At 42.8% G+C, this 16,552-nt stretch overlaps 1 protein-coding gene across 3 annotated transcripts in view; it reads right to left on the bottom strand.

Annotated features, from left to right (window-relative positions):
- Positions 1 to 16,552, bottom strand: part of tbc1d22a (TBC1 domain family, member 22a) — a 490,669-nt gene that overhangs the window by 355,749 nt on the left and 118,368 nt on the right. For all 3 annotated transcript variants that reach the window (XM_060903060.1, XM_060903062.1, XM_060903061.1), the window contains exon 5: positions 12,555 to 12,625. In XM_060903060.1, coding sequence (XP_060759043.1) covers positions 12,555 to 12,625 — 71 coding nt within the window. The remainder of the gene's footprint in view (positions 1 to 12,554; positions 12,626 to 16,552) is intronic.

Below are 16,552 nucleotides of genomic sequence, written 5' to 3'. Positions count from 1 at the left end.
TTTCAGAGGCGGACCAATTCGCCTCAAATGGCTTGAGTTCAACTGAATTTTTCTGGTATTGCGCAAGGTAAAAAAAATTGCAGAGAATGCAGAATGTTACAGATATTTGACCAAAGTTTAATATAAAATAGCAGAATTACATTGATCTTGCTCCTGAATTTACCCGTGATATGCACTTTAAAGTATGTGCTTGGATATGCCAATTTCAAAATGGCCGCCAGTCATGTGACGCGAGTTCAGCACAAAAATATTGACTGCAGTGAATGAACCAATCATTACTAATAATAACCCAATCAAATTTAACACCATATACACAAAATGAATTTTCACCCCTTGGGTTGAGCATTTCCTGGAATTGCCCTATTAACACCTGGAACAGTCAGAGCGAACCATCATCAACTTTGGCAAGAAATGTGGTTGGGGGGGGGAGGACAGAGATCACTTAAATTGCTTGGCGTAGTTGAATTGTTAAAAAATTGGCAGTGTTTCACAGTGAAACTAAGGTGGGGTTTACATTAGACCGTATCAGCGGATCATCAGATTAACGTTTTTAAAACGATTAGCGTGCACACAGCAACGCCAATACACGGATACGCTAATCACATGACTAATTCGGCACGTAAGTTGAAATGCGTCAGTGCGGCTCATCGCTTCCTCCTCAGCGGCTGCGCTCCAAATCACTCCGCCCTGAACAGCGAGTGCCCTCTGGAGGGTGCGCACTCCGGCCCTGCGCAGCTCACAGAGCGCGCGAGTGAAGCGCACTAGCAGTGATTCGGGACTGAGCTGCTGTGCGCAAGTCACTCACCACTTGCAAGTGGAAGGATGGCAAGCCTAAAGACAATCATAACTACACAATGGGCAGTATTTGCATCAGTATTTGCAGTATTTTCATACTTTTATACTCTTTAATGAAAGGTGATACAAGGCGGAAGTCCGCGCCGTTTTTCAGCAGTCACGTCACATGACCAACGCCAGCGAATCAGGAAGGTGGATGTCACAGTGATGTTGTCCAATGACGACGCCAGCTAGAGCTCAGCACAGCGTATCCGCGTATTCTCAATGTTTACACAGCACCGGACCAGACACGATCTGGATTGAATACGTGGACCCTGGCGGATTCCCGTTTCCCGGCGTTTCCAGGCGTTTTAATGTAAACGGACAGTGCATCCGCGAAGAAAACGAGACAGATACGATCTAATGTAAACTTGGCCTAAGCTCATCTCCACACGCACAATGTGTCGAGAACTCACAGGACTGGGACTAAACAGCTGTGTGTCCATAAGAAAACCACTTATTTGTGAGACTAACTGAAAGAAAAGGCTTCAGTTTGCTAGGGAGCATAAAGATTGGACTCTGGAGCAATGGAAAAAGGTCATGCGGTCTGACGGGTCCAGATTTACCCGATTCAAGAGCGACGGGCGCGTCAGGGTAAGAAGGCTCATGAATTGATGTACCCATCGTGCATAATGGCCACTGTACAAGCCTCTGGAGGCAGTGCTACAATCCAGGGTTGCTTCAGTTGGTCAGGCTGAGGTTGAGCAATATTACATGGCAATAAAATGAAGTCAGCTGATGATCTGAATGTACTGAATGACCAGGTTATCAGATCAGTGGACGTTTTCTTCCCTGATGGCACGGGTATATTTCAGGACGACAATGCTGGGATTCATCGGGCTCAAATAGTGAAAGAGAGCATGAAGAATCATTTTCACACATGAACTGACCACCACAGAGTCCCGACCTTAACCCCGTGTGCTGGGGAAGACTTTACGGAATGGTTTGACTCTCTCATCACTAATACAAGATCTCACTGAAAAATGCTTGCAACTCTGGACAGAAATAAATGATGGGGCGTAAGGTTGTTGAACCAATACCACGGTGAATACTCATCCTAGCCGAAGCTCTAGGCGGCCCAAGGAAATATTAGTGTGCAACTTTTTTTTTTTTTTAGCCAGGCAGTGTATTCAGTCAGACTGGTCGGCTGCAGGAATCAAAATACGCCTTATGTGCGTGCAAAAATAAGTTCGACTTCAACCCGTATTTAACATTTTTTCAAAAAGGAGCACAAAACATGCACTGTGGAACCCTGCAGACATCATAATACCGCGATATCAAGCAAGTTATCATTTTGTCAACATTTTTTTTTTATCTGCGTTTTATCCCATTGTGTGTATAGTTGTGCATTAGTGGCTCTCTTTTCCACCTCTCGAGACTAATCCCACCAAGTTTCACCACCACACAAACACACACATGCAGCCACAGCAGCAGAAAGATTAAGGACTAGCAGAAAAACGCACCGGCGGCACGGTGGTGTAGTGGTTAGCGCTGTCGCCTCACAGCAAGAAGGTCCGGGTTCGAGCCCCGTGGCCGGCGAGGGCCTTTCTGTGTGGAGTTTGCATGTTCTCCCCGTGTCCGCGTGGGTTTCCTCCGGGTGCTCCGGTTTCCCCCACAGTCCAAAGACATGCAGGTTAGGTTAACTGGTGACTCTAAATTGACCGTAGGTGTGAATGTGAGTGTGAATGGTTGTCTGTGTCTATGTGTCAGCCCTGTGATGACCTGGCGACTTGTCCAGGGTGTACCCCGCCTTTCGCCCGTAGTCAGCTGGGATAGGCTCCAGCTTGCCTGCGACCCTGTAGAACAGGATAAAGCGGCTAGAGATAATGAGATGAGATGAGATGAGAAAAACGCACCATGGAGACACCCTTTAAAAGGTCAGAAAGGCATCTGGAAAGCTTCAACGAACAAAAAGGGGTCTCCCTTTTCACTTTCAACCATCATTTCAAACATTAAAACTTGATTTACTGAGATAAATGCAAAAAATAAGCATGTTTCATTCAGTTCAGGAAGATCTGTCAGTTTTAGAGAGAGAGAGAGAGAGAGAGAGAGAGAGAGAGAGAGAGAGAGAGAAAGAAAATCTAATTTTGGCTTGTTTTCCCAGACTACCATGCAGACAAAGAAAAAAAAATTGACATAGCAAAATCACTGAATGAATGAGCAAGTATGGGAGTGGGCAGGAGAAGAGCCAACAGAGTTGCAAATAAGAGGGAGGAAGTGGGGATGGATAGGCCACACGTTACGGAAGCCGGCGAACACCACCACGCGACATGCCCTTGCATGGAACCCCCAGGGGAAAAGGAAGAGAGGGCGTCCAAGAAATAGCTGGAGGAGGGAGCTCAACAACGAGTTGAGAGTTGAAGGGTTAAGTTGGACAGAGCTGTGTAGGAGGGCCCAGGACCGGGTGCGATTGAGGAAGCTCGTCGATGGCCGATGCTCCGCAGGGGGCGAAGGGCCTTAAAAAAAAAAAAAATCTAAACTGGTCACCAAAAAGACCAGTTTATGCTTTTCTGAGTTTCGGATTCATGCTCTGGGCTCATCGGCGTGGAACCAAACGTGGTCTTCTGCTGTTGTCGCCCATCCACATCAACACGTTGTGCATGAGATGCTTTTCTGCTTCCCATGGTTGTAAAGAGTGATTACTCCTACTGTATCGTCCTGTTTACGACCCTGGTCCTCCGTAACTATTGTACCGCCAGAACTTGTTTGTTTACTGTCGTTAGTCACTTTTACACCATTAGAGTTTATTTGTTTTTATTTATCTATCTATCTTCCATTCAATCTGTCACGCTTGCCTTTTTTTTAAATCTTCATTTATCACAATTTTTGTTATTAGCACTATTAATGCACATTCATAGGTACAAAGCACATATATAGATTTTTTTTTTTAATCGCTACATTTTCATCTGTATACTGTATAGTCAGCTTGTTCTTGGAATCTTTTTTTTTATTCTATGTTGGACAATGCGTCTTATTCTTTTCGCATGTCTGAAAACTTACTGCAACAATTTCCCAGCTTGGGATCAATAAAGTCAATCAATCAATCAATCAATCATATCTCTCTCTCTCTCTCTCTCAGTTGCTGTAGGCTTTCTGTCAGCATGAAGCAGCCTGGTCATTCTCTACTGACCTCTCGCATCAATAAGGTGTTTCAGTCCAAAGAACTGCCACTCACTCGAGGGTTTGTTGTTGTTGTTGTTGTTGTTGATTTTCACACCATTCTATAAAAACTCTCCAGACTGTAGTGTATGAACGTCCCAAGAGAGCAGTACAATCCCAGAATACTCAAAGTAGCCAATCTGGTAGTCTGGCTAACGTGACTTCAAAGCTCTGCGAGCATTTGGTCTGGCAAAGATATTAAGCTCAACCGTTTCCCAGAGCCCGTGGTTGACCCGCCTCCCTGAAATGCCTCAGTTTGCTACTGGTCGAAGCCAGAAAAGGCTGTGACGAAGCTTAAACCAATCACATCACTCTTTCCTCTGACGTATGCGACGCGACGGGGCTAACTGGTAGATTAAACTCTTAGCGAAGCCGGTCGGGAGCAAGGCGAAAACGTCCTTCCTTTCAATAAATACCTCCAGGGCTGCTCTTTGCTCCGTTTTCAATGAGAACTTGCTCCATGTTCGTAATGTTTCTAGTGAATGAAGCGCTTCCGGCATAGATTCTGTAAACAATCTATGGCTTCCGGTTGCAGTTCTACTACGTCACTGCCTTGAACATGCCTCTACCCAGGGCCGTTGGAGATGCTCAAAGTTGATTGGCTCCCGATTTTTCGGGAGCTTGGAAGAGCTGGAGATAGCTTGCCTGGCCAGACTAAGCTCGCAACAGGCCCTCGTGTTGTGTCACGCTTAGGATGGGCGGGCCCAGGCTACCAATCTGGTACCAAGAGCCATGCCATAGTCAGAGTCACACACCCCTTTTCCACCAAATCAGTTCCAGGGCTGGTTCGGGGCCAGTGCTGGTGCTGGTTCACAACTCGTTTAACTTGCGAGCCAGCTGAGAACCAGTTTGCTTTTCCATAGCTCACGGTGCTAAGGGGAGACACGTCATTACGTCACTGTACAGTATATGTCAGTTACGTCGTTACGTTTTCATAAACCTTGGCGCGAATATCGAAGCAAAAACAACACGGAAGAAGCATCAGCAACAACAACAATAATAATAATAATAATAATAATAATGGCTGACTTCGCGTTTGTACAGCTGATGCTTCTCGTCGCTTAAAAATGGCGATCTTTCGCGATCTTGTTATTGTTGTTGGTCTTAACAACTCCGCCCCCTGCTGACATAAGTGGTTCTTTCCTCTGGCCCAGCAGAGAGTTGGTGCTAGCCTGGAACCGGTTTTTCTGGCCCCAGAGCCAGTTCGTCGTCAGTGGAAACAGAAAACCCGGTTCCAAACTAAGCACTGGCCCCGAACCAGCCCTGGAACTGCTTTGGTGGAAAAGGGGCAACAGAGATCACGTTTTCCCCCAATCTGATGTTCGATGTGAAAATGAACGGAAGCTCTTGACTTGTATCTCCATGATTTTATGCACTGCTGCCACATGATTATCAGAAATTTGCATATGAGCAGGGTTACAGATGCTCCTACTCAAGTAGACGGTGAGTGTATTTTCCATATAATCTTGTACAATCTGTTCACATCATTAGGCAGTGTGGGAAATAAGGCCGGACCGGGGACACTGACCGGGAATTTGCGCATTTGTCCATCTGCATTTCAAAAGCGTCGGACTGGATGGGTGATAAAAAATAATCCGAACGTGTCCGTCTATATTTTAAAATCATCAAACCGGATGGCCCATGAAGAATTGTAAAGATATGGGTCTAATCAACTTCGAATTTTCTTCCAAATGTTCCACTGGATGAATGCATCATGTCGTAACACGGCCTGTGACTGGCTGATCGCGGACGCTCTCGAAGAATGACAAGTCGCCTCTCATGAGCGAGTCGGAGTGCATTCGGGCAGGCCACCACACGATGCGGTTATCAGCTGGGTAGGTTTACCACTAATGTTCAAAGAAAAACAGATGACTACAGGTTTTGGACCTTAAAAAAGCGTTTTTTTTTCCCATCACCTTTGGGGTCGAGAGCTTCTCCGGCGAAGCTCGGCAGGTTCAGAGTGAGTAGGTCATGTATTTCGATGAGTGTATTTGCGAGCTTTTACCATACAAGCATGATCAGCATATTGACAGAAACTTTATACTTTACACTTTCCTGTGTGCCCACTGCCAAATAATATTAGGTTTTTTAAATTACCTAAATTAGACGAAACATAAAACTTGTCCCCTAACTCAGTCACACCAGAGTCGGAGCGCTGAGCACGCACTTCCGCATTCATAAAAGCCTATTCCCATGGTAACAGCGAGATGATCACTTTCACTCTTTCGGTTTCGATTCGTTTCTCTTTCGCGGTGTTTTCTTCTATTTTCTAAGTTCTAGTGCAGCAGATTTTGGTCTCAGTGCCACATGATATCACCATATATAGTTGTGAGTCATTTTAAAAACCGGCTTGTTCCAAAGTTACTTGGAATCTCGGACTCAAAATTTTAACTATGATGTAAGAATAACTGTATTGTTCATTACTAAATTTCTTATACCCTGTGTCCGAAATCGCTCCCTACTCACTATACAGGGCACTATATAGTGAGGACGCCATTTTGTAGTGCTGTCTGAAACCTTAGTGAGGATTATTACACCCGAAGATCTTAGAGCTTCGCTGTGTTCTGCAGATAACTATCGTGGTATTGCTTTGTGTTGTGCCTTGTGTAAAGTTTTGGATATGGTTATTATTGACATATATAGCAGACTTCTGCATACATCCGACTTGCAATTCGGTTTCAAAGCTGGTCTGTCCACAACTTTGTGTACAGCTGTATATATAGAAACTGTCGACGATTATATACGTAGAAATAGCGATGTCTACAGTTGTTTACTGGATGCAAGTACGGCATTTGACAAAGTCCATTACGGTAAATTGTTCACACTGTTGATCACTCGTGGCTTACCTCTGCCTGTTATTCGCCTCTTGCTGGACGGATACACTCGTCAGCGGGTATGTGTCTGCTGGGATGCATGTACATCCAGATGTTTTACCGTATCTAATGGTGTCAAACAAGGTGGGGTATTGTCACCCATCTTGTTTATAGTGTATATAGATGAACTAATTGTGACATTGGAGCGGTCTGGTATAGGCTGTCATGTTGGGCGTCATTACGTCGGCGTTCTGGGCTACGCTGACGACTTGACGCTGCTCAGCCCCAGTCTAAAGGCACTTAATGAAATGTTAATCATATGTAGCACATTTGCTGTCAAATATAACATATGTTTAAATGCGGGCGGCACGGTGGTGTAGTGGTTAGCGCTGTCGTCTCACAGCAAGAAGGTCCTGGGTTCGAGCCCCGGGGCTGGCGAGGGCCTTTCTGTGTGGAGTTTGCATGTTCTCCCCGTGTCCGTGTGGGTTTCCTCCGGGTGCTCCGGTTTCCCCCACAGTCCAAAGACATGCAGGTTAGGTTAACTGGTGACTCTAAATTGACCGTAGGTGTGAATGTGAATGGTTGTCTGTGTCTATGTGTCAGCCCTGTGATGACCTGGCCACTTGTCCAGGGTGTACCCCGCCTTTCGCCCGTAGTCAGCTGGGATAGGCTCCAGCTTGCCTGCGACCCTGTAGAAGGATAAAGCGGCTAGAGACAACAAGATGAGATGTTTAAATGCTAAGAAAACTGCCTGTATAAAATTTGGATCAAATGTGAAGGGTAATGAAAAGGTTTATCTGGATGGATCTGTGATCGAGTGGGTTGATTATGTGAAACACCTTGGTCACTATGTGGACTCTGACCTGCGGGACAACCGCGACTGCACTGTGAAGAAAGGTGTTTTTAATGCTGCTGTAAATAAACTGGTTGTATTATATGGTAAACTGCAAACATCTAATATTGTGTATCTGTTCCGCACCTTTTGTTGTTCTTTTTATGGATCTCAGTTGTGGGACTTTTCGTCAACTGGTTTTAAATCTTGTTGTGTTCAATGGAACAAGGCTTTGAGGAAACTTTTATGTTTACCGTAGCATACACATTGCTGGTTATTAGGACCAATAACTAATCAACTGCATATTTCTGTCCAACTGCAAATCAAGTCCCTCAGATTTTTGTATAATATGTTTTATCATGTAAACCCTGTTGTTTCGTACATTGCAAAGGTTGCTCATTCATGTGCTATGTCTCCACTTGGTAGAAACATTGCTCATCTTCGTTATGCATAGGAAACTAATTTTAATGATGATTTGTTGTTGAATATCCGTCGGATACACAATGCATACGAGTTAACAGCTGACCAGAGTTCTATTGTCAGCGTGTATCATGATATGTCCTCTCAATCTGTGGTCATACCAGGTTTCTCGAGGGAAATGTGTGATTATGTTATGAATAATATATGTGTAAAATGATAGCTTGAAATTTGTTAACTGTTCTTTTCTACTTTTAATTTTTATGTTGCTGTTAGTTGTACTTAGAGTACGAAATAAAGACATATATATATATATATATATATATATATATATATATATATATATATATATATATATATGTGTATATAGTGCACTCAAAGTATCCCACAATGCATCACGAAAAGTAGTGTACAACCGATGGTCACTAACCAAAGCAATATATCCCATCATGCATTGCAGTTGCGCTAAAAGAAATCAAATTAAAAGTCTCAAATTTGATTTAATAAAAGGCAGCGGCAAAGAAGAAAGTATTCAGCCTTGATTTAAAAGAACTGAAAGATGCAGGTACTTTGTATTGATTAATATGGGAAATGCGCTCAGTATAATATGGATTTATCACAAAAATACACGCATGTATTTATTATTTTGAAAACCCACCATCCGACTGATCTGGCACGTTTTAATTGTGTGACAGTAATGACGTAAATACCAGCGCGACGGACTAGTGTTTGAAAGCTTTTATTTCCTCCATTTTACCAATCAGTTCACCATATAGTCCTCTATAGAGTAATTCCCTATATAGGGAGGAGTGAATGAGTGAGCGATTTCGGACACAGGGATAGGCTTATTATAAACATAGTATAAAATAGTCAGTCATTGTTGACAATAGGGGTGTTCACACGGCAACTTTTACTCCGGTGTAGCACCGGGGCTGCCCCGGTAGAGCGTTCACACGGTACAAAGTTATACCGGTGTAGCCCCTGAAAGCTGCTTAAACCGGTGCAAATCTAACCCTGCTCGGGAGGTGGTTTAAGAAATTTACTCCGGAGTAAATGCTAGTTTGCGGGGCAGCACTGATATAAAATGGGACGTCTGAACGCTACAGGGGTAGACTCGCTACGCGTGAGGAGAGTTGATTACATACGGGCATTGCATAATTTGCATCCTGGTATTTTGCGCTTCCAAAATGGCAAATATCAACAACAACAGAACTGTGTGTCTTCCAGTGTTGCCAGATTGGGCGGTTTTAAGTGCATTTTGGCGGATTTGAACATATTTTGGGCTGGAAAACATCAGCAGTATCCGGCAACACTGGTGTCTTCATCCACGTTGTTTTCCCGGCGCTTGGTGATGCCATGACAACCAGGAAAAGGAAGTACATTTTCACCCATGCGCATATTTAATTTCTGCATTATTACTATCGTATAGCACGGTCGCAAAAACTACTGTGTGACCGCAAGTGGGGCTACACCGGAGCTAATATGTGCCATGTGAACACCCCTAATGTTTCCTGAGTGTTATTGTAGTACCTATATATGAGGACCAGTAAGTTGTAACCAACTGGAACATCCTTGGCCCGCCATACTTTCTTCTAGACATGAAATTGACCTGGATGTGCTACTGTTTTCTTGGGTAGCACTTGAAGCATGTTTTTCTTGAATATTCTGACATTTTCTTGTGAACTGTATTCAATTTGTAGTGTAATTTGGCCTTTGAAGATCACAAAAACGTGCCTGGAAATAGCTGAGAAGCATCAGAAGCCCTTCAGCTTTATTGTTCTGGGCCTGTGGCCCGTCAATCGGACAGGCTGAAATTTGGACAGACGACAACATTTCAGACTCGTCTGTCCGGTGACGATCTGCTTAGAATTCCTCATCTCCGACACTGATTAGGTGAAAGGTTTTCCCAGGCCACCAGACTCATGTCTATGTTTCCACATCACCTATTTTTCCTCCAACACGTAAACATTTCTTTGACGTTTCTGATGTCGCCTTTCCTGCTTTCTTTCGACACAAATTTGCATCCAACGCCACTATATTGATGTGAGCGCATCAACCAAATTAATTGCTATCCAACAGCTTGAAATGACACACGAGGAAACATCAAATGCTGCTAATTACCTTCATGTCTCGTAAAGCTAAACACATGACTGAGCCAGTGCACCTGTGCGGCTACACCAGTGCGACAACGAAGCGTTTAATATGTTCAGAGCCATTTCCATGTACAGCGCTCAGCGTAAATGAGTGCACCCCTTTTGAAAAGTAACATTTTAAACAATATCTCAATGAACACAAACAATTTCCAAAATGTTGACGGGACCAAGTTTAATATAACATCTGTTTAACTTATAACGGGAAAGTAAGGTTAATAATATAACTTAGATTACACATTTTTTTTTCAGTTTTACTCAAATTAGGGTGGTGCAAAAATGAGTACACCCCACAACAAAAACTACTACATCTAGTACTTTGTATGGCCTCCATGATTTTTAATGACAGCACCAAGTCTTCTAGGCATGGAATGAACAAGTTGGAGACATTTTGCAACATCAATCTTTTTCCATTCTTCAACAACGACCTCTTTTAGTGACTGGATGCTGGATGGAGAGCGATGCTCAACTTGTCTCTTCAGAATTCCCCAAAGAAAATAATTTCTTTCCACCACAAAGGTGAAGGCTACAAGAAGATCAGCAAAGCTTTACTTATCAGTCAGAATACTGTAGCAAAAGTGGTACAAAAATTAAAGAAAGATGGAACTGCAGCCATCTCACAGAGACATCCAGGTCGTCCACGGAAGTTAACACCTCGACAGGAGCGTCTTCTGATGAGAAAGGTTGAAGAAAATCGGCATGCAAGTTCACTGCAGTTATCTAAAGAAGCAGAAAGCCAAACTGGGGTGACTATTTCCCGTGACACAATACGGCGTACGCTGCAGAGGAATGGCATGCATGGATGCCATCCACGAAAGAAGCCTCTCCTAAAGTCCAGGCACAAAAAAGCCCGCCTAGAGTTCGCCAGGGCCCATGCTGACAAAGATGAAGACTACTGGGACTCTATACTCTGGAGTGATGAGACCAAGATAAATGCTTTTGGAACTGATGGCTTCAAAACTGTATGGCGTCGCAAAGGTGAGGAATACAAAGGAAAATGCATGGTGCCTTCTTGTAGCCTTCACCTTTGTGGTGTAAAGAAATTATTTTCTTTGGGGAATTCTGAAGAGACAAGTTGAGCATCACTCTCCATCCAGCATCCAGTCACTAAAAGAGGTCGTTGTTGAAGAATGGAAAAAGATTGATGTTGCAAAATGTCGCCAACTTGTTCATTCCATGCCTAGAAGATTTGGTGCTGTCATTAAAAATCATGGAGGCCATACAAAGTACTAGATGGAGTAGTTTTTGTTGTGGGGTGTACTCATTTTTGCACCACCCTAATTTGAGTAAAACTGAAAAATGTGTAATCTAAGTTAGATTATTAACCTTACTTTCCCGTTATAAGTTAAACAGATGTTATATTAAACTTTGTCTTGTCAACATTTTGGAAATGATTTGTGTTTATTGAGATATTGTTTAAAATGTTACTTTTCAAAGGGGGTGCACTCAGAGGTGAAGCAGACAGGAGGGTTTAAGTTCCAGTTTCGGCTCTGGTCACACCACAAGTCGCGATGGGTTTGCGAATGCTTGGCGATGAAAAATGGGCAGCATCGCCACGAATCGTGCAATACACGGTGAATGTTCTACGAGCTTTGCAAGTTGTTTTTTTTGCTGCGTCTCTGCCTCGTGAGTGGCCAAAAGCATCACAAAAAATTTCAGTGCACGCAGTGAAATTTGGCGGTGATGTTTTCTTCGGCAAACTAAACAGTGAATACTGGCAGGCAGGTTTGGGAATATTTCCAGAAGCTTGGAGAACCTTCATCCAGCCTCTTGAGATGTATTTGTCTCGAATCCATGTCCCCGATGCTCACGGGAGCCTCATCAATACAGCGGCTCGGCATAATGTAACCTTCGCCGAGACTTGAAAAGTGCATTTACTGTACATTCAGGGATCCTTTGGAACCCAGCCATTATGGGAAACACCTGATGCTGATTTGAGCGCAATCAGCATATGCATATAAGGACGCTGTTTTCACAGAGACTTGTCAAGTATTCTGTCAGGTATGCGGCGGGAGACGGATCTAAGTGCAGACAGAGTGTTTATTAGCAGGCGTGATCTTTGCACAAACACAAAAGAAACAAAGCAGAGTCAAACATGACTACAAACAAACGTGACCGTGATAATGACAATACTTCGCAAAGCCTCGGTGTCATTATATGTTTGTGCTGATAGCGCTCAAATCAGTATCAGGTGTTTCCCATAACGACTGGGTCCTGTGATCGAGCGAAGGCATGACGGTCAAGTGTTCGCCTGCTGTGTGACCACAACGCCTCATTTTTTATCGATAACCCATCGCAAAGCATCATGAGCTGTAGTGTGACTGTAGCTTAATGAAGTGGTTTACTCACCGAGAGGAGCTTCCACGTGATGGGACGCACTTGCCGTGGAATTCCTGACCAGCTCAACTTCCGAAGCTCTTCTACAAGTGGAAGGAAAGAAAAAAAAAAATCAACCAACACGCGTATCGTATCGATGTTAAGAATTTGTGCCGTGCTCCATGTTACCTTTTCAATTCTCAAGCCCTAAATGACGCGGTACGCGGTGGTCCGGATCACCGTATTTTCCATACAAAACGAGGGCATTAATTAATTATTTTTCCTGGATTGTGGTCTGGTTCACCGTATGCTGTATTATATTACGATATAAATAAAAACTTACCAAAATCATACTGTGTTTGTCATTTAATACGAGTTTTTTTTACAAAGTCGTACATCATTTGTTATTTTTTCTCAAACCGGAAGAGAAATGCATGCGTAAAACACACGCGCAATAAAAGATACCAGTTCTAACGCATGTAAAAAAGCGGGAGCTGCCACGAGGGAAGTGAAAAATAATTTTACCAACTTTCGTCATTATGTCTCAGGGTGGTTATGAACAGCTTCTAAGGAATAAGAAAAAATGTGCTAGAGACTACAAAGCAACAGAAGAAAGGGCAAAGGAAAGAATTTATTCTAAATTAGGGGAAGAAGTAGCTGAAAATTTAAAATTTATTTGTCTTCTGAACTTGGTGGTCCGGACCACACCTGAAAACGGCGTGGTCCGGACCACAACGGTAGTCCGGACCACCGCGTACCGCGTCAAATCCAAAAGTGAGAAATAATTACGCGCACTATTTTAAGCATTTCTGACCTGTTAATGCATTACACTGCAAAAAATAAAAATCTTAGGAAGTTTATTTGTCTATTTTCAAGTCAAAACATCTAGCCACCCTTATTATAAGACATAATTGCCCAACAAGCAAAACCTCATTTAGCTAGAAAGGCTAGTTTTTAGACAGTCCGTCTTGAACATCTTGTATAGACAAAATGTCTTGAAAAAGTCTTATTTGGAGCACCTTTGAAAATAAAACAAGTTTTTTTTAAAAACAAGTAAGTACATTTTGGCCATTTGGCAAATGCGGTTCATCTTGTTTCAAGAAAAAAAAAAAACAAAGTATGCTTGTTTTGGGAATAAATGAACTTTACTGAAATCTTTGAATCTAGTGTCCCCAAACTGCATTGTCGTGGCTCAGGTGGATAAGGCGCCATACCATAAATCCAGGGACCCGGGTTCGATTCCGACCTGAGGTCATTTCCCGATCCCTCCCCGTCTCTCTCCCACTCATTTCCTGTCTCTACACTGTCCTATCCAATAAAGGTGGAAAAGGCCCAAAAAAATCTTAAAAAAAAAAAAAAGACTTGAATGGCTAAATGTAAGAAGTACGATCTTGTTATAAGAACTATTTTGATTATTTTGGGTTAATCAGATCTCGCATAATAAGTTCCCCAATCTTATTTTGGAATTATTTCATCTAAAAACAGGTTAGATTTTTCATCTTACTTTAAGAAATCTTACCAAGTCAAATTTGACTAGCTCCACTGGCAGATTTTTTTTCACCTGATTCAAGCAAATATGCTTTGTTTTCAGGGCTTTGAACCAGTTCAAGGAACGAAAACGAAAACCGGGAACTTTTTCTATTTCACATGGAACAGAAACGAAACCAGAAACTTTATTATTTTTTATGCTCCGGAACAGAAACGCTTATTAAAAATAATGGTAACCGGTTAATACCGGTTTTTATTTCGTTCCTCAAAGTTTCCGTAGCCTACAAATAAAAAAGTCATTCTTCTCCCGCGCAAGTTTCTATGACCCACTGGGGTTCACTTCCTGTGTGACGTTCGCTGACTGAATGGAGAGAGCGGGAGGGTGGACTACTATCACGTCTCCACATCTTAAATAAGAGGTAAATATTGCAGTCTATCGTTATTCAAAAACGTCAATTTCAAACACGATATCAATATATTTGTCCACGTTAATGAGAGGCTCACGAACATTAAACGACGTTAACCTCTGTTAGCCTATCAATGCACAGGGCCTGACTAGCCTTTGGTAACACACTAAACGAATTCTCTTTCATTTTTGGCACTTTTTCTGTTTGTGTAGATGGGAAGACATACTGAGAATCCAAATCGCCAACATTTGAAATAATAATTGTTTTGAATTCTTTCTTGTCTTATTTAATGAAGGTTGTAATAGAATTAGCCTACATTTGGCTTAAGCTGGATGAGACAGAGACATAATTTTATAGCCATTTGTTAAACAGCTGACAGGGAACGTAATTAACCGTTCCGGGAACGAAATTTTTTTGTTCTAACCGGTTCGGGAACGTCTATTTAATGGTGGAACCCAAAACCAGAAACGTTAAAATTCCGTTTCTGTTCGGAACGAACCAACAGGAAAAAAATTCTGGTTCAAAGCCCTGTTTGTTTTAATCTTTTATTTCTTATTTTTGAAAGGCCATTTTTTGCAGTGTACAGCTCCAGTTTTGATCAAATCTACCACTAATTACGGTTTGTCATTTCTTTAAGTGGTGCTCAGTGGTTCATCAGCTGACATGATGCACGGCTTTGGGTGCAGAAACACTCGCGTCTTGTGTACATCTGAAGGGTTAAAAGTGAACCTACAGAACGCCCCTGTCGGTCTGATTTCCATATCCATCTGTAAAATGTCTCGCAATTTCATACACAGTGATGTTAATCACAAGCGCAGTCTCTGTTTCTGCCGTCAGTGTGATTGTCGTCATGAGTTGCATCTCAAATCAAAAGTCCAGAAGACTGGTCTTTAAAACAGACCTGGCAGTAGGTTTAAAAAAATAATAATAATTTCATATAACTAACTGTAATAGAAAAAATGGTTAGCCGTAGTACAGAATAATGATCTCTAGTCCATAAGCAATGCTTGAAAAACCTCATGTCTGATCGTCCCAGATCACTAAAGTCTGTGCAAGGACGAGTAAAACTTAAACAGCAATCGTCCGATCGGACGACAAAAGTTAGTGCTGGCAACCTCAGCAACACCGGCGCCAAGAGAGCAGGAAACCAGTCTAAAGTAGCTCGTCTCGTTTCACAGGAAATACATTAAAAAGTTTTATTCATCAACACGACAATATATATAAAAAGTACAAAAATATTCTGAGGAAACCATTCAAATGTCCTTGTTTTTGATTATTATTCATCGAAGTATGCGTGTTCGAGTGTACTGGAAAATCTTGGTTCAGAGGAGTCCACGTAATGACATCAATTGGCAAAGGACGACGAGGGTCAAGGACATCGTGTGCCAGCAGTGCGGTTGAAGCGGGCAGGTGTCAAACTTGGAACTTTTATATCACGACTGGAGTTAATAATAAACGATATCACTGAATAATGTGCCTTACCTCTAACCAACATATTACAATTTTTTAATTGTTTTTGATGGTTCCATATATTTCGTAATGGATATTATTTTTCATCTCATTATCTCTAGCCGCTTTATCCTGTTCTACAGGGTCGCAGGCAAGCTGGAGCCTATCCCAGCTGACTACGGGCGAAAGGCGGGGTACACCCTGGACAAGTCGCCAGGTCATCACAGGGCTGACACATAGACACAGACAACCATTCACACTCACATTCACACCTACGGTCAATTTAGAGTCACCAGTTAACCTAACCTGCATGTCTTTGGACTGTGGGGGAAACCGGAGCACCCGGAGGAAACCCACGCGGACACGGGGAGAACATGCAAACTCCGCACAGAAAGGCCCTCGCCGGCCACGGGGCTCGAACCCGGACCTTCTTGCTGTGAGGCGACAGCGCTAACCACTACACCACCGTGCCGCCCGGATATCATTTTTATTTTCTAAATATTTATCAACATACCGCTTTTGTGGCACGGGAGCCTGTGATTGATGGACAGCCGACAAAGGGTGTCTCCCATTGGTTGTAAATCGTGACATAAAAATCGTAAACATATCCAGGACCCGCTGATTGGCTGTTCACATACTGAAGCCAAGCGGAGCTGTCCGGCATCTGTTGCTGTTGTCCGAAGAAAA

The sequence above is a fragment of the Neoarius graeffei genome, chromosome 21 (assembly GCF_027579695.1).
Source record: "Neoarius graeffei isolate fNeoGra1 chromosome 21, fNeoGra1.pri, whole genome shotgun sequence".
Taxonomy (NCBI): domain Eukaryota; kingdom Metazoa; phylum Chordata; class Actinopteri; order Siluriformes; family Ariidae; genus Neoarius; species Neoarius graeffei.
Note: the sequence above shows the minus strand (reverse complement) of the source record. Positions and strands in the feature narration are given on the sequence as shown.